This window comes from Micropterus salmoides, unplaced genomic scaffold, assembly GCF_014851395.1.
Source record: "Micropterus salmoides isolate LMB-PRFRI ecotype aquatic unplaced genomic scaffold, ASM1485139v1 Ms_hic_scaffold_9, whole genome shotgun sequence".
Classification (NCBI taxonomy): Eukaryota; Metazoa; Chordata; class Actinopteri; order Centrarchiformes; family Centrarchidae; genus Micropterus; species Micropterus salmoides.
Window position 1 is genome coordinate 12,382,344 of NW_024044681.1, and position 23,814 is coordinate 12,406,157.

The following is a 23,814-nucleotide window of genomic DNA, read 5'->3' on the forward strand; positions in this document are numbered from 1 at the left end:
CTTAAACTCAGGGTATTTGCAAGTACAGAGAACTGATCTGGTACCAGGGCTCCATTTTCCCCAAATATAGTATTGAAAAATTGAGTCGGCGGCCCAGCAAGATTGAATGAATGTAAATTATAGTAGACAAAGTGAATTTTATGATGACATTGACAAAATAAAATGAATGTAAAGTCGATTGGTCAGTTTAGGATCTGCATTATAAAAAGGTCTGTATCGGGGCAGATCCCAATCTTACGAATTAAGTCTGTGCATCCCTACTTGTTTGTTATGTAGCTCAACTGGTGAACTGACTGTATTTTTATGATCAACTTTTCAATGCTTATACAATAGACTTTTTTGGCACAGCAGACATATTGACTTGTCATAGCAGGAAATACCGTTAACAATGGCTCTATTCATAGTTTTCACGAGACGTCACATTCCAAGAAAAACGTTCCCTTGGAGGGCAAAAAGACATTATTTTCTGCTGCCTGCCAACCATTAAGCAATAGATACACTGTTACTTTGAGTTTGTTACTTTTTGCGTTGCCAAAGTGCTGGATGGGTTTTGTGCTTTCGGATTTACTAATGGAGGAGGAGACAAGCCTGAGCTGTGTTAGGTGAGGTATTCCCCAGAAGGTAAACGTAAACATACCGCAGTCGAGCGGCAGCAGGGACCTGGCAGTTTTTAACCGTAGAGATGCGGCGGCGGATGGTGCAACGTTATATGGATCGGAAGTGCCCAACACTTGCACTTTGTGTTCATCCCTTTCTTTTTCTTAAGTTCAAAAGGTGATCCAAATAAAATTTGACTGCTTTTGCAGTGTCTCTACAGGGGAGTCACGTTGTTGGTCTGTTGTTTTGCCCTCCAGGTCACGTGACTATGAATTGCATTTAGGTTTTCCAATAAGCCAGGCTAGTGAGTGAGCATTTACAATGAAACTGTATACTTCTGTTCAGCTAGATCTCAGAGGAGATACTGCACTACATTTGACTGACAGCTTTAGTTAGTTGTTACCTTTCAGATTACAAAATTTTCATATCCTTCCTGTGCAGTGAAAACCATGTATGTATAAAGCCAAATTTGGGAATTTATCATTGATAATAATCTTTCTAATAAACTGAAGAATAAAGTGCTCATTTATAGTTTGAGAAACTTCTCCTACTTTTTAAACTATATAAAAAAAATAATTTAAAACCTCCCTTGGATCAGCTGGGAAATGCATTGTCACAAAAGGTCAAAACAGGGCTGTTATTGAGCTCATGAAAAGTTGACTTTTTAAAGATACGGGGGTTATCATCGTCGATTCATTCCTCCTGCCTGTCAAAGTCCTTTAATGGCTTGCTGGACAACTCCACCAGCTCATGTATTACCCGTGCAAGCCAGAGTGGCATAAAGCTGATGAGTGAGGAACAGGAGGAGGATCAGAGGGAGGGGTGGTGATTTTAGAGAAAAGAGAGGATGACTGCAGCTGGGACTGAATAATGTACGGTAATTGGATCTCTCATTGCCATCGACTGCCACTGCAAACAAAGGGTTAGGTTTCCACTGCACCTGGCCTGCTAACCTGGGATACTACTTGCAGCATGTTGTATTGCCATATGTGCTTCTGTAAACTCTATGGGACATAAATACTCAAAAAGTAGGTGGAATACAGTATGGAGCAAGCCCCTGAATTACTGTACTCAAGTGTGTGATAACATATACACTCACTGGCCCTTTTATTAGGTACAATAATAAATAGATTTGTCGATTTGTCACATCCATGATGCGAATCTCCCGTTCCACCACATCCCAAAGGTGCTCTATTGGATTGAGATCTGGTGACTGTGGAGGCCATTGGAGTACATGTTCAAGAAACCAGCTTTGAGCTTTGTGACATAGTGTGTCATCCTGCTGGAAGTAGCCATCAGAAGATGGGTACACTGTGGTCATAAAGGGATGGACATGGTCAGCAACAATACTCAGGTAGGCTGTCGTGTTTAAACGATGCACAATTGGTACCAAGGGGCCCAAAGTGTGCCAAGAAAATATCCTCCACACAATTGGGATTGGGGTCCCACGGGTCTAGTGGGGCCCATCACAAATCGCGCGGGGGCGGGCGGTTTTAACTCTGCTGCGGATGGGAGCAGGCAGTTAAAAAAAAAAAAAAAAAAAAACATATGGCGGGTCCCGCAGTAGCGCTGATAAGATGGAGTCAACAAACGCAGTTAACAACTCATTAACAACTGACTGTATATTCATCCATTCAAATCATTTTTGATGTGCTTTGATGCTTTCATGTACATTCAGATCTTTGCCTGGCTTCCATGTTCCTGCAACACTTGTATCTCAGCAGAAAAACAAACTGCACCTTTCATTCCCTCTTGCTTTCCATTCTTACGCATCCGTCTAGTTGCAAAACTTACAATTCAAGGAAGTAAAATAAAACAAAGAATCATTTGTTGCCGTTTGTTCAAAGAAAGTAATCAATAATAATTGGCTTACTGTTCTCTTCCCGTTCCTGCAATTTACTCCCTTGAGACCTGAACACTTGTTATTCCTTTGAATTGACCAAGCTGGAGTGTACCATTTCCTCCCATGGACCACACAGCCAATCAGTGAAGTCTCCCCCTCTACTGCATAAACCAAGTGTGACCAACACTTCAGTTTTTAAGCACAGGGATTTCCTCATAAAATGCATACTTGCTCATCAGTGTAATCCACCTCTGACCAAGGACGTTAAGACTTGGGTATGCTCAAAAAGCAGATGGGAAGGCCAGGTGAAAAGTCTGCTGTCCTAGGAGTGAGGACGGGAGCGATTAATCGTTCTAACAGGGATAACGGTGCATGCTCCATGACAATATTTCCTCGAAGGCATTCACAGCATAGCAGATCTGAAAAGTAACGTGTGAAGAATGAAAAGAGATTGAAAACGAAGTTCAAACCCTCTCTACTTTCACATCCCTGCACAACTAGCCAACTGGTCGTTTAAAGGATGTTCCATCGTGGCAGAAACGACATGTTAGGGTAACAACTCGCTAAGTTTTAGAGTCACTATGTAGCGGTTGCATTGCTGTTCAAATGCACTTCAGTATTACAACGGAAAGTGACTTATTATTAGAGCTGATTCTTCTCTGGTTCAGTACCAAGTTCACTCTGGTGCTGGTTCAAACTCATTTCATTCAGTTCTTTACATAACTAAAGTTTTTAAGGTTTATAGCTCACCAGGAGCTTATTTGTAACATTATAAACAACATTGATTGTTTCTGTGGCTGTCTTTCAGTAAGCTTCTAAAACCGGAAATACTGACCTTTGTTTCACAGCTGACCTGATAATGATGCCTTCAGCCACCAGTAAGGGGAACTCCAATTCAAAAAGGGCGTGTCTAGATGGTCACCCTAATGATCTTTTCCTAAACCCAACCAAAGTAGCTTTGTTGTCTAAACCTAAACAAACTGCTATTGAAAGCTTAGTCTAAAAGACAAAGTACGGGACACGAACCCCAGTCTCATTGTCACTCTTTATACTACGTCACCTGACTTTCTAAAGAGCTCTGTCAAAACAGTTTTTCCAAACAATCTGTCGCTCTTTAAAACAACAAATGTAGTCTTGGTTTTCTCTCTTAAGTGCACATGTGTGCAAATCTACAGTTACCTAGACATGACTGTGTAAAAGACAAGTTCATACATGTACTGAACTCACTAATTAATACAATATAAAAGTAGCTTCAAACCACATGTACTCAGCGGTTTTGAGATGATCTGGTTGTGTGTGGCACTTCTGACGTTTCGTATACATAATAACACGACGAGATAATAGATGTCTTGAGGAGCAGGTGGATTAGCATGTTTGTACACAATGTACTTCATATCATGTATTTGACATCCACTTTCCAAAACATAACATTTTTTGATTCAAACATGTTGCCTTTTCCCTACCAGGCAGCCTCAAGGTCCATTTATATCAGTACAGCTTGAAATCTGACTTAGACAATCTATTGTTACATGTTTTGTTATTTTTGTTGCCACTTAAGCAATCATTAGGAGAAAATACAGCTTAAAGCAAGGATTGATTTGAAAACAATGCATTACATTACAGCACACACTAATAACGCATTACTGGCAGTCAACAGTACTAAAAGAACACGTGACTCATTATTTATGACAAATGAGTTTCAACTCTCTACCAGTTGATCTGTGTACCATACTGAAAAGGGCTGCAAAATATGGTGTAAAAAAAAAAACAAACAACCATCTTGCCAGATCTGCGATATGATTCACGATTAGAAATGATAATTTTTGCCTCACAATTTTCATTTTCACTAAACAAAAAAAAATTTAAATCATGATGATGTGACATTTGTTGGGGTCTGTACCAAAAAAACATGTTTTGTTAAATCTGCACAAGATTTGTGGGCCAGGGCATCTCTGCAACACTTGCAGTACTTCATTATAAATCTGTTTTGCCATACATTTGACCTCATTGCAGCTTCTGCGATTTGAATATCATTGCAATTTCGATAACATGTTGCTGAATTGTGCAGCTTTAATACCGAAATATTCAGAAACTAATTGCTGCCTGAAAGGTAGAAAAAATTATATTCAAAATTATAAAAAAAACACTACGCTTTGATCAGGAGTAACGTAATGTATGATGTAAACAGCACTAGTATAATACTTTTAGCTCATACATGCACATCTAATTCAGTAGGCTGAAAAAGTCAATAATGTCCATTATATTTTCCTAAAGCACAAGTCACCATATCAAAATAACCCAAAGATGTTTAGTTTACAAACATGGAAAAGTAAAACCTTATTGATGAATCATCTAATAATTTCAGCTCTAAAATTTACTATTAAAGTAGGCTAGTACCTGCTTTTTTTGGAAATTCAGTAAAGAGCAAATAGTTGTCTGTGATGCTAATCGTTTTAGCACCAGCACTGCAGGACAGTAATTCCTACCAACAGCCAATGCAGAAAGCAGTGATCCATCATCACCAGTGCTGTCTGCATTACATTCAGTTTTCATCTTAATTATTTGCCTTGACTAATGACAACAAAACCTCATCAATGCTGCCTCGATCTCTCCCTAGGTCTTTCTCAGCACCCCTCCCTCCCCTCCTCACCAGTGTGACAGGCAGCAGGATAGTGAGCAGGGCGATGTGATGCAACACCAGCAGGAACTCTCTGCGGACGAACGAGTTTACGGTCCTCAGTGAATGCTGCTTGTAGTCCTCGTGCCCTTTGACTCGGAAGCGGTGGTAGTGACTGAGGTACATAGCAAAGAGGTCGTATGTCATGTAGGGCCCACCGAACCAAATGACAAAGTAGTTAGCGAGCCAGTGCCTGAGAAAGAACAAACAAAATACATGTAAATAATTAATTGAGAATTAATTATATGAATTAATTGAGATATCAATCTTAATGTCTCGTATTCATGTGAAAATGATTTCGCCATTTCTGTCGTGGGTAGGCATCAAACCAAGCACTACCAAAATTCTCCGTAAGGTGAATCAACACAAGTGTGACTTAATCTGCGTGACAAACTGTGCACAAGAAGAGAGGGGCATGACATTGATGAAAATAAGTCTAATGTGTGTGAGAGACAGCAGAGTGAAATGCGGTAAAGGAAAAGGGTTTTAAGGGACAAACAAATGAGTCACAACAGCTGAAATCCAGTAATGGGTTATGACAAAAAAAAAGTTGTTTGGAAGTTTGCACTTCAAATGAGTACTATAATTACTTGAAACCCCCGGCTGTGTCCAAAGATACTGAACACGAAATTGTTCAGTGTGTGAATGTTAATTTCTGTTCTGATGAGCAGTGTGCACATTAGCATCTGCCATCGGTGTGTGAATGGGTGAATGTGACTTAGTGTAAAGGTGCTTTGAATGGCGGAAGACTAGAAAGGCACTATACAGGTACAGACATTTACCATATCACTAACCTGCAGGAGTTTAGCGGTAGAAAAAAATGGTTTGCATAACAAGGGATCATCTATTATGAAAGCAATCTCCCTTCATAACTGGACAAGGTCTCAGTCTTTTGGGGCATTGGCTGCATCTGGCTGTAGGTGAGCTGTGTATTAGTACACATTTTCTTGTATCTATTTTAAATTACATTCAAGAAATATTTATTCAATATTTCTTCAAATATTTTTTATTGGATTATTCTTAAATTTAGCATTCCATGTTGCTGTAATAAGTTTGTTCTGTCTACAGGTAGTAAAGTAGTGAAGTCAGACCAGTGTGCAGTAGTTTGTTTTTAAATTTTTCATAGTATTATCACAGTATTCAGTTCCGGTAGATGGTAAATTAAATGGCCTCTAGTTTCAGTAGAACACAAACAGACTAGGGTTGAAACGATTCATTGATTAATATAATGCTTCAACAGAAATTCTTTGCATTGATGCTTCATTTAATCCATTTAACTATACAGCACAGTGTTTCGCAGGGACATTTATTACTGTCACACATTGCGCTTACGCTGTGAACACGACGTGATTATGATGGAGCTGTTTGCAAAGGTGAAGAAGAGAGAGAAAATAGAGAGGGACAAAGTGTCCAAAGTATGGGATTATTTCAAGCTAAAGAAACTCTGTAATGTTACCATCCGGCCACCGTAACGGCACCTGATCAGAAAGCAGCCGGTGTTCTGCCAGCGCACCACAGAATAGGTAACGGTAACAGCAGCTTTAGCATTTAACTGAAATCATGATTGACTGTTGAGTTGAAGGCTAGCCAAAGTAAACCGCAGACCTCAGCTGAAAATGTGCACACGTACGTTTGTCGTTCTCCTTTTTGGGCCGGGAGTTGTAACCTCACAGTCATGAGTTAACTGGGTGTCGTGGAGCTGCACCTTTTAACTCACCTGCAGCTCTCTCTGTAGCTCAGACGTTTCCTGCTACCTGCGTGTACTAATCCATCCTTCACCCAGATTCTTTGTCTTTATAATTGCCATCTTTATAATAACAAACAACTGCTGTTTCGTGTGCAGGATCGCTCATTTCCCGTTTCACATTTCACGCGTTTTCTTAACAAAACGTGGTTTGGAGACCAGCGTCGGGTGACATAGCTGCTGTACACGACGACTTCAAGACTTCACAAGTTGTGTGAATGGCACGGCCATTGGCCGACGCTGAAAGTCATGTAGTCTGCACGAGCCTTTAGTATAACTTGTAGAGCACTCGGGTGATGTTTGTATTGGTAAAGCAGCTGTCTGGTTGTTGGTCTGATGTTTGCTGGTTCAATCCCCCACTGTGACACATCTACCAATGTGTCCCTGAGCAAGACACTTCATCCCCAGAGGCGTGTGACCTCTGACATAATTACCAATTGTAAGTCGCTAATAATAATAAAAGCGTCAGCTAAAATAGGGTTAAATTTATAAATGTAAATGTCTATCACCTATAAAACGTGCACAGCTGATCCCGTTATGTGGGCGCCACCCCCGCCAAGCAAAAGTCTTAAACGACGCATCGATGAATCGTTTAAATAAATCTATCGTAGCTTCGAATACTAAAATCATTGTGAGCTGCAGCCCTAAAACAGACACAACTATATGCCTTGCCTCTCTAACATAAACAGGCAATGGCTTTAAAGCAAAATGACGTAAGTACCGCATAAAAAACAACTTGGAAGGCTGCAGCACTCAAATGAGTACCGATTACAGTGATGGTTAATTATGTGGACAGAATGGAGTAAAGCTGCAGGGAAGAGCTGAGCTACTGACCTCTGACCGGGTTCTTCAGCTTTTAAGGTCAATGAATGGAGATTAAGAGCAGTAAGGCACAACAAACAGGTCAGGGTAGAATCAAGGCTGCTTGAGTCGATCTTTGGTATAGCCTATATATTTCTGATATTAAGGGCAGTGGAATATACACAATAAGTAATGTGTATACCAACATAGGATAAGTTGAAGGTACACTAGAGGAGCCATTGACCAGAGTGCAGGGCTTGCTCTGTTATTATACGGCTTAGGCGCAGAGCCTAAGCATTTTTTTCTGCATGCCTTCGCCGTATGAACCCAACAATTTAGGCACTAGTAAAACGATGTGAATCTCGCTGAACGGGAATGTGTTGACTAGAAAGTATACTATCCATACAAGTAGAAAGCAGCACATTATATTGCAGATGAGAGTGAATAATCTACCAGTCATTCTGTCAGAACTAGTTTTTTACTAATGTGCAATGATAAAAGCATAAAATGATGTTTATCACACTAATTGAGTTGTATAGATAGCAACGTACAAAAATAAGTCGTTTAAGTGTGTGCCTGCATTAAAAATGTTATCATACTTATCATTTTATTGGCCCAGAGCAGCAAAAAATGAAAACACCACAGTAGTAGTTAGTAACATACTCATGACATAGGGCTGAACAATTAATCAAAATTTTAGAAATCGCAATATAACCTACAGCAATTTTCAAATCGCAGGAGGCACAATATTTGTTAATGGAAACGAGAATGTTGAAGTAAAATTTATCGTTCCCTTCAATATTGCGAATCATATTGCAATATCAGTCAAAATAATAGGATTAAGATATATTTCAAAACCTTATGTTTTGAACACACCTGATACAACTCACCAGCCCTTGCTGTTGAATCAGGGCTTGAACATCAGCTGGTTTAGTTGTGCTAGAGCAGAAACCTGGAGTTGGGTACCCAGGGTCAAGGTTATAGGGTATTATTATCTTTAGCAAGCACCTTTTTGTAAAATAATTAGATGTTAAAATAATTTGACTAATTAGCTAAGCTAGGGTAAGTAACAAACAACAAATCCCACCACCTCTGTTGAAAGCCACTCCCCCAAAACAGATTTTCATGTGTAATGACATTGAGTACACAGGCAGAGGTAGATAGGCATGTAGGCCAGCCAATCATTTGGACAAATTGACTGCTAGTATATGTCAGCTGGTAAGAAATTGCAGTATAGACATGCCAAAGATACTGTATGTCTGAGGTAGGTTAGGTCCTTTAAAAAACATTTATGTAAACAAAAAAAGAACCGAATATAGGCCAATATCTCACATTTTTCTAAACAATAATATATCCATATCGGTAACGGTCTTCAGAAAATTCAGTTGGGCTCTAGTGAGTGTACCTAAAATATATACAACAATCCATTACTGAACAGGAAAACTGTGCAAGCACAACTATATAAAGTATGATGGGTAAACTATGATGTTGATAAAATCTGTCTGCTCATGTTTCTTGTCATATCAGATTTTCTTTGTTGTGATGATGCTGCGTTCCCAGATCTCAGTTATTACCTTGGTGAGAGCAATATTATTATAACCGACAGGAATGATAGCCACACTAAGCAAAAGAAGGGCCTTGTTATAATAAACCTAAATTTTCCGTTAAAAGGATTATAATTTTTTGTAACACCAGGTATCGGTCTGTTTAGCTGTTCAGCGATCTGAACACAAGACCCCAAAATCATTTGTGTGTTAACATGGGGTATAATGTGCTCCACGTTAACACATTCAACATATTGTGTGCTAAAGCCTCAGGATGGAGTCTCACTCAGCTGGATAAAACTAATACCGTTTCCTCAGTATTGAAGGTTTTTCCACAGAAAAACCTTGCAAAAGTTATTGCAACTGAGGCAATGGAAGCTAAATTAAGTGACAGATTGTGATGGAGTATTAAGAGTATTCATGGATCTGACTCTGGAGCATGTGTCTGATAAGCTCCAGGCCTTGTGCGCGTCACAGGACAGCAGAACTGAGCAGCGTTGTGGAGGAATTAAGCCCTGTGGGTGAAGGGGAGGGGCGGCGGAGATTAGCAGCCTGGAACTGGGCATGCCCTGCTCTGGCCGCTGACTCAGTAGGATTAATAGGCTAGCATTAACTTAGCGACACACTTTCTTAAACTGCACGAGGCGGCTAGTGATATGTTAACAATAGCTTGCTGCCAGTTGGCTGATGTGGAGGCAGGGCTTGGATAAAAGCAGCTAGCGGAAAAATAGTAGGATCATTAAAAAGAATACCGCAATTGTAGAAATAAAGGATAAGTTAACTGTTTTTATCCAGACCTCATTACAAATGAGAACTACACAGTTGCTTAAGCATTGAGGAACTGCTGACGTATCTATGACGGAAAGTAGTGCAATCAACGTGCTAGCCGAAAACGATGTAGCAGAAAACTATCTGGTACAGATATAGAAGAGCGGTACAACTGATTTTTTTTTCCTGAATATTTAGGGCAGCCTAAACCCTGGACTATGCTACTGTAGGAACACAGTTAACCCTTTTTTCAGCCTAGTGCAGCCATTATATTGCACAGACTAAGCTGTTAGAAACACAGCATTTCAAATATACAAGAAAACTGGTATCTTTTTTTAAATTCAAATGTGACACCTTACAGTTTGTGCTAACTTTAAATACAGTGTTTCCCACATATGCTTTACTTGGGAGGGCCGCCCAGGTATATTAGCAGCTGCCTAAGTAAATTTGGCGACCCATTTTAGCATTTTGCAGTGAAACACAGAGAGAGATGATATCTGGTATTACTTTACAAGATGCGGACATGGGGAACATTTTACATTACGGAGTGACAGTGAACGCTCCAGCGCAGATGTCATTCAAAAACAAGTTGGTTTCAATCCACTTGCGCTGCACCTGCTGCTATGAAAACTGAATCGCGGCGACTTTATAAAACGTACTGCAGGTGGAGAAAGTCTGCAGTGACACATACAGGAAGAGAGAGACAGAAAGAGGCGGGGCAAGGAGCTGTGTTTGCAGTGAGTGTGAGAGTGTGTGCAGTTGGGGAAAAGAGAAGTGAAAAGGAGCAGATTCAAGGATTGAGTAAACACTAAAGAAAGGTGGTTCTGTCCCTCGGAACCGCGACACGAGACAGTTGACGTTTGTGTCTCGGTTTCAGAGCCATTACAAACCTAGTGCAAGTAAGAAAGTGTAATGAGTGGGAAATCAGGGAACTGGTGTATGGGTTTCTGCTAGTAACAACCGTTTAATGAAGGGGATTAATGACATGAAGTCTAACCTGTCGTTAATGACGTTGCCCCGGCATGATGACACAATGATGACCCCCGCCGTGGTTGCCATGACGGCATGGATGGAGGACACCACTCTGAGAAAGAGACAGACACATAAAAACATTTAGGGAGAAAGGTCATGAGATCAAGTGACTGAGCCAATACATTCCTCGACATTCATTAATCACACTCTGGGCGGTCACAGCATCTAATGTAAAATAAGGGTATTTATGTCACGGCCGTTTTGGTCTAGACTCATCTCAACAAATACTGAATGGACTGCCATGATATCATGTACAGACACCGGACCAGTAATACATTTGATTATCCTTTAACTTTTCTAGTACAACCATTAGATTACAAATTACATTCCCATCAGCCTTAGCTGTTCTTTGTTTAGTGCTAATTAGCAAATATTAGCATGCTAAGACACTAAACTAGGATGTTGAACATTTTACCAGCTAGTATGGCTGTAGACTCTCAGTCTTGTTTTATTGCTTGTCATGTGGAATCTATTTCTATGCTGTAATCTCTGGTTTTATCGCATGGGTATTTATAGCTTCTGCTTTTGTAAGCAGCATTGGTTTTCATTAGGATTGGAGCACTGGAAATGGTTCAGTTCTGTAACATACTGTATAAATAAGACTGTATGTCTAAATAACACTACACTCTCACTGTTTAACATTGGCGTAGCCATCATCATGCTTTAAAAGAAAACAAATTCTGGTTTCGATACAAATACCCTCAGAAAACAAAGAAAAACGTTCTACAAATTTCGTTTCATTATGCAGCCTTGTGCTGTATAATGACTAATAAACAACCTTACCTATTCTCTAAGATTTTGTCTTAACATGGGAGTAAATGTTGGATAAAGCCTTGCTCTATTAATCATAGCTATGACAATGACTTTGTGTTTTATCTCTGATCTCCAGATCATTTTATGATAGTGAAACCTTCCACTGAAACACAGATGCATCAAACTTTCTTTAGAGTCATCAACATTTAAAAATAAGGTGGTAGGGTAACTCTGGGATCCAACAATTCAGTCACTGCAGGGGTTCCCCTATATTCATTAAGCAGAGGCGCACCACCGTGTAACAGTGGAAAAGTTTAGCAGTAAGTTGTCAGTCTGGTGGTAAACGTACAGTGTAGGTTACAGTGTGTCCATTAATAAAAGTGTCTGTTGTTTCCTGGAACTGCTGGAAAAGTGAAGGGGGTTAGCGCTAGCAAACATATTCCTTGGGCTTCAGACTACAGTCCAGAAGCTGAGAAGGGAAAGCTAACAGCATGTGTTTTGGCTGCTATGGAATACTACATTTATAGGAAGTATAATTTGCTGCATGTCATTACTACCTACTTGTCCAGTGTTAGGAATATAAGGTACAAGCTTAGACTTAACTGTTTCACAACTCTGTACTGATCTTGGTTCGGAAAAGGAAGGATGATGGTGACCATGGAGGTTAGTAAAGAAAATTTTATGCAAACAAATCAACTTTAAGCTAATGAGGAATGTTTTGGAATGGGGGGGGGGGGGTTACTGTACAAATGAAATGCTTGGTATTTATACTGAAGAGAGTGAATACATTGCTGGTTCTTATATGTTGCATATTTTTGATATTAATTTCTACAGATAAATGTTCAATGTTATAAATTAAGTAAATTAAGACACAGAAGGCAAACATGAATAATCTTATCTATAACGATTATGGGGTCACATTAACAGCGTTTGTCTGCTGTTATAAGGCTCAGGGTCCAAACTTAGCACCAGCCACATGCTGGTAAAATATGCAAATGACTGGTAGATTTACTTCATCTCCAGACAAAAAACCATGGTAACCTATTGAGTGGCTGTTAGACTTTGAGCATTCACTAACCATTGACTGGTGGACAAAAGTTCATTTTGCACCCTGCCTCTGCTGCTACAACTGTACAAAGAAAAAAGGGTTAGCCACATGGACTAACTGATGTCTGATATTAAATGAAATGGCAGATTATTTGGTAAACTTGGTCTACCCCAACAAACGGTATTTGATTTGTTGGCCTATCCATGTATTTGATAGCTCTATGAGCAGGGTAAAATGTGGTGTCTAGGTCAAGGGGCCCCTTCAGGTGAACTCCTATAGCCGACCTACAAATTCAGTGTACCATCATGGGATTAGCAGTTCTTGGCCTCAACTTTCATCATCTATAAACAGACCTGTGACATAGGAGAACTTGGTAGATCCCCATTTGAAGTGTCACTGTGTGAGGCGGCATAAGGCACACATGTCATTCATAGGCGTTGCACATATCTTGAGAGTATACATGCAAATCAGGAACTTATGAGAGGTGTTAAATGATAACTAATTAATTCATTACAACATTTCAAGTGATGAAAAAACCTTACTGTGTTATGTAGCAAAAGAAAAAACTCGATGAATGTTCAGTTTTCAGTCAGAGAGATGCAGATTTTTCCTCCTTGTGATTTTTTTTTTATTTTGGACGTTGGATTATATCACCAATTTGTTCAAACTATGAATGGCCGCTTTTGCTCAGACAAGCTCTCTCCCTGGCTGTTCTCCAACTTGGCAGCACTGACAGTAAGCTGCATTGAAATCAGAAAACATGTAATTCATTCCCTGAGACTCACTGCTGCAATAAGAGACAGTGACTCCTTTAACACAGCACAGCATTTCAATGTTGCAACTTTTCTCAACACCTTGTGGGTCTAGTTTAAATCATCATCTAAAGCAACGAATGGTGATAAACACAGTTTAGCTGTGAAACTGCATCTGGTGTGACATTTACTCAGCACTTGCTCATTACAGATGAGAGGCTTTTGTGGGCTAATTGTAAATGAATTTTGAATATACACAATTTCTTGTCATTTGTAGCCTTGTTTAGGATTAATATGAATAGAAAAGGCATTATGTAAGGAATCATTGGGTTGGAAGGTCTAGATTGAGTCTATTCTGAATTGTTTTGTTTTCAAAATGAACTGAATAATGTAACCCAGCTTGCTAAGTTTAAATAACTACATTGTTTATAAAAGGGATGTGTAAAAGAAATAAATATTATTTACAGTACATTTGTGAGAATGAGAAATATAAAAAAAACAGCTAATGCTAACAGTGTTAAAATGCTTTTATTTTGAAGTTCACCTGCCCAGTGCTCTGTTGTTGGCTTTCGTGATGATATGAATATCAGATGTCGGATGCTGAAGTCCATTCACTTTCTTCTTTGTAAAACTACAGTTTACTGGCAAGTAAAAATGTTCAGTTCGAACGACACAGCTGCTTTGGTTAATATTTGAAGCTTCCACTATACAACAGAGTCAAAAAGTCTGTTTTGACGGTATTTATTTGATGTCACTCAGCTGGTCTGGCCATCAGCTTGTTGAAACTCAAAAACTACAGGCTGGAAAGGTAAGAAATTTGGATGGATAATTTCTGATATAACTAAACACTTTTCCTGTTTAGCCATCATCAGGCTAGACTTTCAATTTTCCACAATCTTTATTAAAGCATTTAAAGTATAGTATTAATTTAGGATACTCAACAGTGCAAGAGATTTCCATGAAAGTCACATTCATGCTCCCAAGAAAACACTGACAGCAGCATGATGCTCCAACAATTAACGAGCATCTAAAGTCAGAAAGACCAGCAAAACATTGCTATTGTCCTTGTGATTTTTCCTGCACTTCAAAGTACAAACTCTCTGTCTGCCAAAAACAAAATGTTTCTCTTGTGATGACAAAGACGCCCCATGTGATCTGAGCTGATACACATCCCCATTGAAACACTGCGATACTGGACATATTGTCTTAAAGGTCAAAACCCTAGGCAAATCAACCAGACCCTACCCAAATCTGATAAGGGTGAATATCATTTGGACCCAGCCTGACTCAAGGCCAGGGTCAGGCCTCAGGTAGCAGGAGCTGAGAGGAACCATGAATTCTCCATAGTGCAAGACTTTTAATACTCTGTAAATAATGAATAGTTTTACAAGGCCAATAAAGACTGCTTTCTCTCTCTTTCTTAACAAGTTATACTGTGTTGCAAATGGCAGGATTGAGAAACAAAGAGTGTATTTGTTTGGTATCCTGCTTGAACCTGCTGCCACCTCACACCAATCTCCACGGGAATGCGCCCATGACACCAGCATCAGCAAGGCAACGAGGACCACGTGACGGGCAACGACAAAACGACTGGCCTGAGCTGGAAAAGACTAACCGGCCTCTCTCTCGCTCTCTTTCCCCTACAAACTCTACCTCCCCCAATCTCACACACACACACACACATTTTACCCCCATGCCTCACTGCCTTCTACAGCTATAAGGTCGCATACTCCATCACAAGACACAGATTTTACACAGCCCATTCATTGTGTGTCCGTCAATAAACCCCTCTCTCTCTGCTGATGAAAGGGTAAGGTTGACAGTGTGTGGAGCGTGCAGAGGGGAAAAAGGGAAGAATGCTTTGCTGCCTTGTTCGGCAATGTTGTCTTTTCTTTCCTGCTGTGTCAGGCCAGTGAACAACCTCAGCTTCCCTTTTACTACAACCACAGTCCTCCAACTGACTGCGTTGTTATACACGAACCACTTGCTCGTTCATGTTCTGTCACACATACAGTGTCTGACAGTCAGGAGAGGTGTTATTTTTTTTTATTGCTCCTCCAGTAAATGGGATACGTAATCTGTAGTTCCATTGCCGCTGCAGCAGAGCAAAAGAAAAAGTGACAGCAGAGGCAAAAAAAAGCAACCAGGGAAAGTGCATTTCATGGCGAGAAGGACCTCACTTTCTCTCTCTCCCCCTATCACAACCCCTCACTGCAGCTACATCACTGTAATGTTCCTTAATTAGTAGGCGTAAATAAACACTTAATCAATGAGACAATAAACAGAAAATTATCTTCACTTTTTCCAATCAATACTAGTGGCTGACCGATATGGGATTTTTAAGTACGATACCGTTTTCGTTATTTGGGGATTTTAAAATCCGATAGCTGATATATCGGCCAATATTCTTTTCCCCCCTTTATTTTAAGAAACGCATAAAACCAACCAAGATTATCCCTATTTGTTATGTTAAGACCATACCAAGAGACAAGACATAATGCAGTATCAAAGAAACGGTCACTGTTAGAAACAGTACTTCGAACAAAAGTACAGTAAAATATATTAAAGTTTTGATAAATAAGAGTCAAATGTATAAAACTACACATTTTATACATAAACATTTTTTATCTGATTTGTTATAAATAGGAGTACTACTACTAATAGACATTAAATTAAATAGTGTATGTATTGTGGGGGCAAGTGAAACAGAAACTATAAAAGAAATACCAATATAGTACTACTACTAAAAATAAAAAATTTCATATCATCTCTCAAGTCATTGCTATCATAATAATAATAATAATAATAATAATAATAATAATAAGCAGGGCTCTCCTACGATTGCAAATAAGTATACATATATTTTTTGTCATGCAGTACTTATTACCTTACAGATAATCTGCCATGATGACTACTTTCTACATCTAGTTTATCACCTGCACTCTAACTTCTATCCAATGCTACAGAAACGATTTTGTGATACATGCTGAACGATTAATTGCATTTGCGATGTTATCGCGATGTGATAAAAAACGATTTTCTGGTCGCAAAGGCTGCGATTACACTCTGGTCACATGACACCCAAGAGTAAAGCAGTCTGAAGACGAAGCATGAACTTCCCACGTTACCCTGTACCTTGACTTCTTGTACAATGGCCTTGACAGAAGCTGACACTACAGAAACTTTAGTGTCACACTGGGAATGAAAGTAGCACCTGCCACCCGCGGGTAACTTGGTGGTTGATGGGTGAAATCGTCGGGCCATCCGCCGCTTTGGGGGACAGGAAAAATGCACAACAGAAAGACACGTGTAGAAAGCTAAGCGTATTGTGGCGATCGGCACCTGCATCACACACAGCCACCAGTCAGCTCAGGAAATATCTGTGAAACGGCGTTTCAAACCAAACACACATGTCCGAAAGAGGTGAACAGGTTGACTGGTTACAGGTGAACTTAGTTTTTCTTGTGGTCTGTAGGTAGGCCGACCTGATATTATATTATTTAATGCCATGACTTGACTCTCATGTTATTAAAATTTGATACTTTTTCTCCACCATTGCTCATACTAATAATTCATGCATCGCCTAATTTCATCATAACACAGGCCTGACACACAAGAAAGAACAGTGTATGTTTAATCTATGTAATGTTGTGTTGGTCATACTATACACTGATTTACTGCTTCTCTGTTTTGAATAATACAGAAGGTAAAGAGCTTAAAAATTTATCGCATATTAAATTGCAATCCCAATTTTGGTAAAAAAAAAAAAAAAAATAGCAATTAGATAATTTTCCAACTGTAACTTAAGACACAACAGTTTAGTTGCTAATTGATGTTAGCCTCCTCCACTGACAAACATTACAAACACACTGTGGCTAATTTAGCCACGGGCAGCGTTAGCTGCAGTTGGCGATGTTAGAAAATATTTAGAAGTAATAAGACAAATGAGAGGACCGGTCGCTAGAACTGCCAAACTTTCTCAGAAATAAATCTCTATTATTTAAGTCATAACTGACGTTACAAGAGACCAGCTCAGTGGGAAAGAAGAGCATGAGAGTTACCAGAGCTACTCTTCGTAGCTCCTGTAGACTGCGGTCAGCTGATGTTTTTTCAAAACTTTTCAAGTTTTGATAGTCATATCATACGTTTGTGCGGTTGCAGTGGCGATGGGTGCACTGAACATTTACAGTTAACCTGAGGTTTACTGTTTACCCGTTTCTCTCTGCTGGCCTGTCGTTCACCGGTATTGTGTAGAGTTTTGCGTGCTTGCCATGCGGCCCACAACTGCATGCACGTCGCGGTTCCTCACGGGTCTATTCCAAGTAACGGTTTAAAACAATATAATATTCTTTGTGTGGTTCATCAATGGTGATAAAAGGTCCGAACGTCCCGTGAGGTGAGGACAACTCAGTACAACACTGGCACAACTGATGGTCTCTCTTCCTCGTCTGCCACACACACCCGCTGAAGAGCATCTACGCCCCATAACTTTCAGGAGTAGTGTTACAGTTTTGGATGTCTTCATGCACTTTAAAAATATTTATTAAAAGCTTCTTCTTTCTTTTCACGTTTATTTAAAGCATTAAATGTTAAATTATATTATAATAGGCTGTATATTAACTTACTGGGAGAAAACCGGTGGTTCTATGTAAAATGAGACATTGGGCTTCCCCTTAACGCCAAAATGGTATGATCCTACTTTCATAACGCAGCTGCAATGATTCGACGATGCGATTGGCAGTCGAATCAGGCTCCGCCCATCGAAGCTTCGACTATTCCGGATCAGTCCTATCGGCCGATAATATCTGCAAAATGATAAATCGGTCGCGCTCTTATCAATACATTAAATACCAACTGATTCCAGCTTATCAAATGTGCTGACAAAATTTTGTTTTATATCATTACAAATTTTAGCTGGCAAAAAAAGCAATTTGGGCTGTGGGAAATTCTGATCTGCATTTATCACAATTTTCTGTCATTTTTTGAACGATTAATCAAAATCGATAGATTGAATAGTCATTAATTGCAGCCCTAAACGGTGGGCAAACTATGGCCTCTAGTCAGTGGTCATCATAAGGCAAACAACCAATCAATATAAAAGGACAAATCTACTTTTTTGTAGATGGGGAATCTATTAACCTCATGCTATATAACGCAATTCGTTTTCCCATTATTAAATATCACGTCTGATAAATGTCCTGTTTAAAGTTCTTATTTCAACTCTGTGGTAATTTTTAAGGCTTTAGATTATCATTGTACTGGACTCCACCACAGTCCTTGTGTGTAAGTATATTGACAACAACTTCGGAGTCAAATTCCTTGTATGTGTACAGATACTCAGTCAGACAGTATGATGATTCATAGTGTCAGGTGTACCAAATACTTTGTCCACACTTATTAAGTATGGAGGAAATATTTAGTACTCATTTGATATATTTACTAAGTTACAATGAACATCTAATGGACTATTCACTGTGTTCTGAAAGTAATCTAGATTTACATCAACTTAATGTGTTTGGCTGGTGGTCATTTGAGACCCATTGTACAAGCAAACTGTGCAGTAGAGGCAGCAAAAGCAGAGAAATAGAAAGCATTCTTAACGATCTGTAAGTCCTTACATTAAGAGCTCTGTTGGCGTATGAAACTTAAAAGGCATACATTAACTGTGGCTGTGAGACTCTTAAGCTTAGAGTGCATGCTGGGTGATGTTGAGCACTAAAATACTTTGTGAAGTCAGGTTTCTCTTTCTTTAAAGTAGGCGAAGGTTGCACCTGGTACTTTAAGAGATCGTTTTAGTTGATTGTTTATTTGCATCTTTGTTGCTAAGCTCTGATTATAGTAGTGTATCAGCTCTGTCCTGCTTCTTAGAGATCACCTCTCAATCAAGTAATGTAGCCAGTTCTATTGCATCTTTTTGTCCGTTCAGTCACGATGGTTATCATTGCTGCCACTCATTACCCAATTCTCTCTTTTCCAGACACACATAGGGAAGTTCTCTCTGTGGGGCAGACATAGCTTTTGTGAAAAAAAAATGAAAAAAAAACCTTGAGTGCAAAGTACAGCTTAGGCTGATGATTGTCTGAGATGTCCTAAAATGGGAACTGGATGGTTAGAGTTTGTGTAAGATTTGTGAAAAAAGAATATGCAATTATTAACAAACCAAAAATGCCAATGAAAGATTAAAATTTGCTGCTTTTCTTAATTTTACCTGAAAGTAAAACTCTTTGGTTTTGGACTGTTAGTCACACAAAAAAAGAGCTCTGAAGAAGTGACCTTGGTTTTTATGGAAATTTTGATTTCTTTGGAGTTGTATTTTTTAAAAACTTAATCAAGAAAATATCTGTCAGATGAATCACTAATACGAATAATTGCTAGTTGCAGCCCTTCAGATGATAAACCCAAACACCATGGCCTTTGCTTTAGTGCAACCCTCACACCATAATGTAAATATTTTTGCCCCAAGACTGGTAAGAATAACAAAGTTGTCTCCCTGTTTTTCATTCTATTAAGTATTTTGTTTAGAGCATTACATCTCTCAGGTCACCATATATTTTAGTGACGCACAAGCCAGTTACAAATAAGAAGAAAAGGCTTTCGTCGCTGCCTCTCAACAACTGTTTGTTTGTGGATTATCTCTTTCTGTTCTGGGGACAATTCTCACTTCTCATTTAACAGTTTGTTTAACTAATGGTTATACAGCAAACACAGAATGTTTTTTACAAATTGTAATACTGATTAACTAATCCTCCCTTCACTCCATTATGAAGTTACAGCACGGACACAGCCCACCATGACGCTGCATGTCAGCACAGCCTTAGTTGATGATAAACTCCAAACAGAAACTACAGAAGCCTTTGAAAACATCCTGTTTATGACAAATCCAATATGATGTGAAAAAAGTAGCAAGTAGATGGGAAGATGAGAAAATAAAATGGAAGCTGATTCCCATCAGTGACTCTGGTTACAGTGTGCAGGGCAGTTACACATCCGACTTGGAGTTTATTAGAGTGACAGTATATAAACACAAAGTAAGGCGTTTCCATGATGGGGTAACACCTTACTTTGGTATGTGTACAAGGATACAAGGGTATCTATGTATCCTGTTTAATCAGTCATACAACACAATCCCAAACATCACAGCTGCAAGACGCAAATGAAGGCCCCTCCTTCTGAGTAGTTCAAATTAAAAAGGGACATTCCACCAATTTCACGCAGATAGAACAGCTTACTTATCATACTACTCTGCCTGTGAAAGCAAATTTTTTAAAAGGCGAATTAATGCAAAGATGCGTCTGACCCGTGCGAGTCGAAAATGTTTCAGCTTGAGCAAAAAAATAAAACTGTGCCAATTCCAGGGCTTTATTCGTCTGCTTCATAAATGTACAAAGACAAGAGCAAAAAGGAGAGACCGGAGGTAAATAACAGAAAAATCCAGGGTTGCTGCGGACTTCTGAAATCAGTTGAACACAAACACATGCAGACTCAAACCCTCCAACACACTGTCGGTGAGTCCATCGCAAGCTATCTTACAGCTAACATACAGTTGGTAAGTCAAATGTTTGCAATTATGGGACAATTGTTTGAGTTGAAAGCTTGCATTACAAACTGGAGTTCTGAATTTAAAAGACATGGGCACTTACCATGCAGAGAGAGTTTAATGAGGGGTGCTATCAAGTTGCATTGTGGGAATTGTGGGATCCATTGTTTTAGCAGCCTGGCTTACACTACATCAGTATCCCTTTATCTCACAAACAAATAATGCATGTGCTTTCAACTCTGTGCTAAGTGATTGGTTTCATAGTAAAAGGGAGTGTGTGAATGGACTCTCAGTTGTGTATTACAAGATAAGAATTGCAGAAGGCAAGATATAGATATATCTTATGCTTTGAGAGAAATATAATCACACAGTGACTTAGATACAGGGCATTTATATGGGCTGAATCTGCTGACCAGAATCAAAGACGCTAGCATGATCTAAGATCTATGTGGGTAGATCACAGTAGACTTCAGAGGCCGTGTGACATTCCCTGAGGGATGGACGCTTGTAAGAACAACACTTTCCGCTATATGAGCATTAGTAAATTAGTAGAAGCGTTACTCAAGAGTAGGGTTTGGTGTTTTCCAGCGCATAGCTAACTCAGCAGTCGGCCCTGGCTGGAGCTCAGAGGAGGATTAGCAAGAGTGACAGTGTACAAATGAGCACTGAACTGAGCTGTGCACATGTGAGCTCGTCACACTGACACACACATACACAAACTATATCAATTATTACTACTTTGCAACTGAACACCCATGAGATGTAAAGTTACTGAAGAGGCTGCAGATGTAATGACTTACTTTGCTCATTCACACATTTAAAACAACACATAGATGAATTCACATCGAAGAAAGAATGTCACTTCCTATGTGGACCAGTTAGGAGGCCCCTGGTGGATGCAAGGTTTTAATGGTGTGAGGCAAAGTCCTAGGCTAAATCATTAGAAGTGAACACCAAACTGAAAACATGCATGTTTGTACATGTTATATCTTTCAAAGACAGACCAATTTCATACACACAGATAAAACCAAAAGTCCAATAGTATATCTGTCAAGACACAAGTGTGCACTCGTGCTTTGGTGTTTATCAGTCTTCTGTGGTAACGTTATCGCTACAGCATTTCTATGTTCCTACAGGGACCCATAGTTTTGCTGTGACATCTGCAAATCATCCTTGTAAGGATTCGTTAGGGATTACTGTGCCCATTTTGTAATAATAAAAACATTAAAATACCATTAACAGCAAATACATAGAATGGCAATACAATGCAAATATCAGTCACCGTGTTACGTTAAAAAAATATCTGAAAATCACATTAAGCTAACTGGCTGAGCGAGAACTAGCTTCAAGCCACTGAGCAAGGTCAAATGCTATTATAAATAAGCTACGTGCTAAGGTGTTATTTTGTCAGGCTATGTTGTGTGAAGTGATGAATTTAGCTAGTTTACCTCTCGCTGACCAGCACCACGTCGGCATCGCTCCAGTGTTTGAACACACACGGCAGGATTCTCCTGAAGGCGAAGAAGAGACCGGGGAAAACTACGGCGCCACAAGCTAAAACTTGCAACATCCTGCCTTTATTTTTCCTCTTAACCTGCCTGGAGACCTGACTCTCTCCCCCTCCGCGAGTTTCGCCCGATTACACGCGGCAGTGAGGCATTTTCAAGAGGCCTGGGGTCGGTGTTTTTCACCGGGAACAGTCCACCATGCACACACGCACACACAATCACACACTCTGCTGAGGTTCAGTTGCAACACCACTGTCGAGCTAAAGGTAAAGGAAACAAACGGATCTTTCTAGGGCGACTGTCAAAATAAAAGTCTTGACCCGGCGCCGGAATAGCACCGCTACTTCCGGTGAGAGGGTTCACACAGCAAAGGCGCATCGGGTTTGTTTAAGCGGTCGTCGCTTTTATTTTGAAGGTCAAACTGTACTCAGCTCACTCACTAACAGTTGAGCAATTGTTTGGGTTATTACCTGTATAAGTAATGGGGTTTTATTTTCTGATTAACGTGTACAAAAGCTGTGGTGGATGAGGAATTCAGATCCTTTACTTAATTAAAAGTATTAATACCTCACTGTGAAAAGTACGACATTGAAAGTAAGTCAAAGTATGAAAGTATAATCAGGGGAATGGACTTAAAAGTAAAAGTACTCAATGCAGAATGAAAAATGTCCACTGTGAATATATGTTATTATTATTACTCATGTATTCATGTTAAGCAGGATTTTAAAGTACTCCATAGAAAACATTCCCTAAGTAAAAGTATGTAAGTATAACGTGTACAGTGAACTGTACTCAAAGAATTAAAAGTAAAAGTACTCAATGCAGAATCAAATGTCCCATGTGACTATTATATATTATTACTCATGCATTCATAAAAAGCTTGATTTTACTGTTGTTGTTGGTTGAGGTTGAACTATTTTGTATCAAACTGCAATTAATTATTACTTTCTGGATGGATTAATCTTTGGATTCTTTTCTCCTTTAATCAACTGTAAAAATTCTGTAGTTAATGTAATAGTGAGAAATGCCCAGAGCCCAAAGTGACCCCGTCACAATGCTTGTTTTGTCAGTCTAAACCTCAAAATGATTTAAAAATACATTTAAATGATCAAAAGAAAAAGCAGGAAATCTTCATATTAGTGAAGTTGGCACCATGAAATGTTTTACATCAAAAATGACTTGAAAAACAATTCTCTAAATAGTTGCTAAT

The 23,814-nt window shown here is 39.3% G+C and overlaps 1 protein-coding gene across 1 annotated transcript in view; it reads right to left on the minus strand.

The window, feature by feature from the left end:
- The window catches only part of tlcd3a (TLC domain containing 3A), a 41,754-nt gene extending 18,876 nt beyond the window's left edge, over window positions 1-22,878 (minus strand). Inside the window, exons 1-3 of the mRNA XM_038707847.1 lie at window positions 22,545-22,878; window positions 10,972-11,058; window positions 5,091-5,310 (exon numbers count right to left, since the gene is read on the minus strand). Coding sequence (XP_038563775.1) covers window positions 5,091-5,310; window positions 10,972-11,058; window positions 22,545-22,666 — 429 coding nt within the window. The 5' untranslated portion in view covers window positions 22,667-22,878. The remainder of the gene's footprint in view (window positions 1-5,090; window positions 5,311-10,971; window positions 11,059-22,544) is intronic.
- Between the last annotated feature and the right edge of the window lie 936 nt (window positions 22,879-23,814).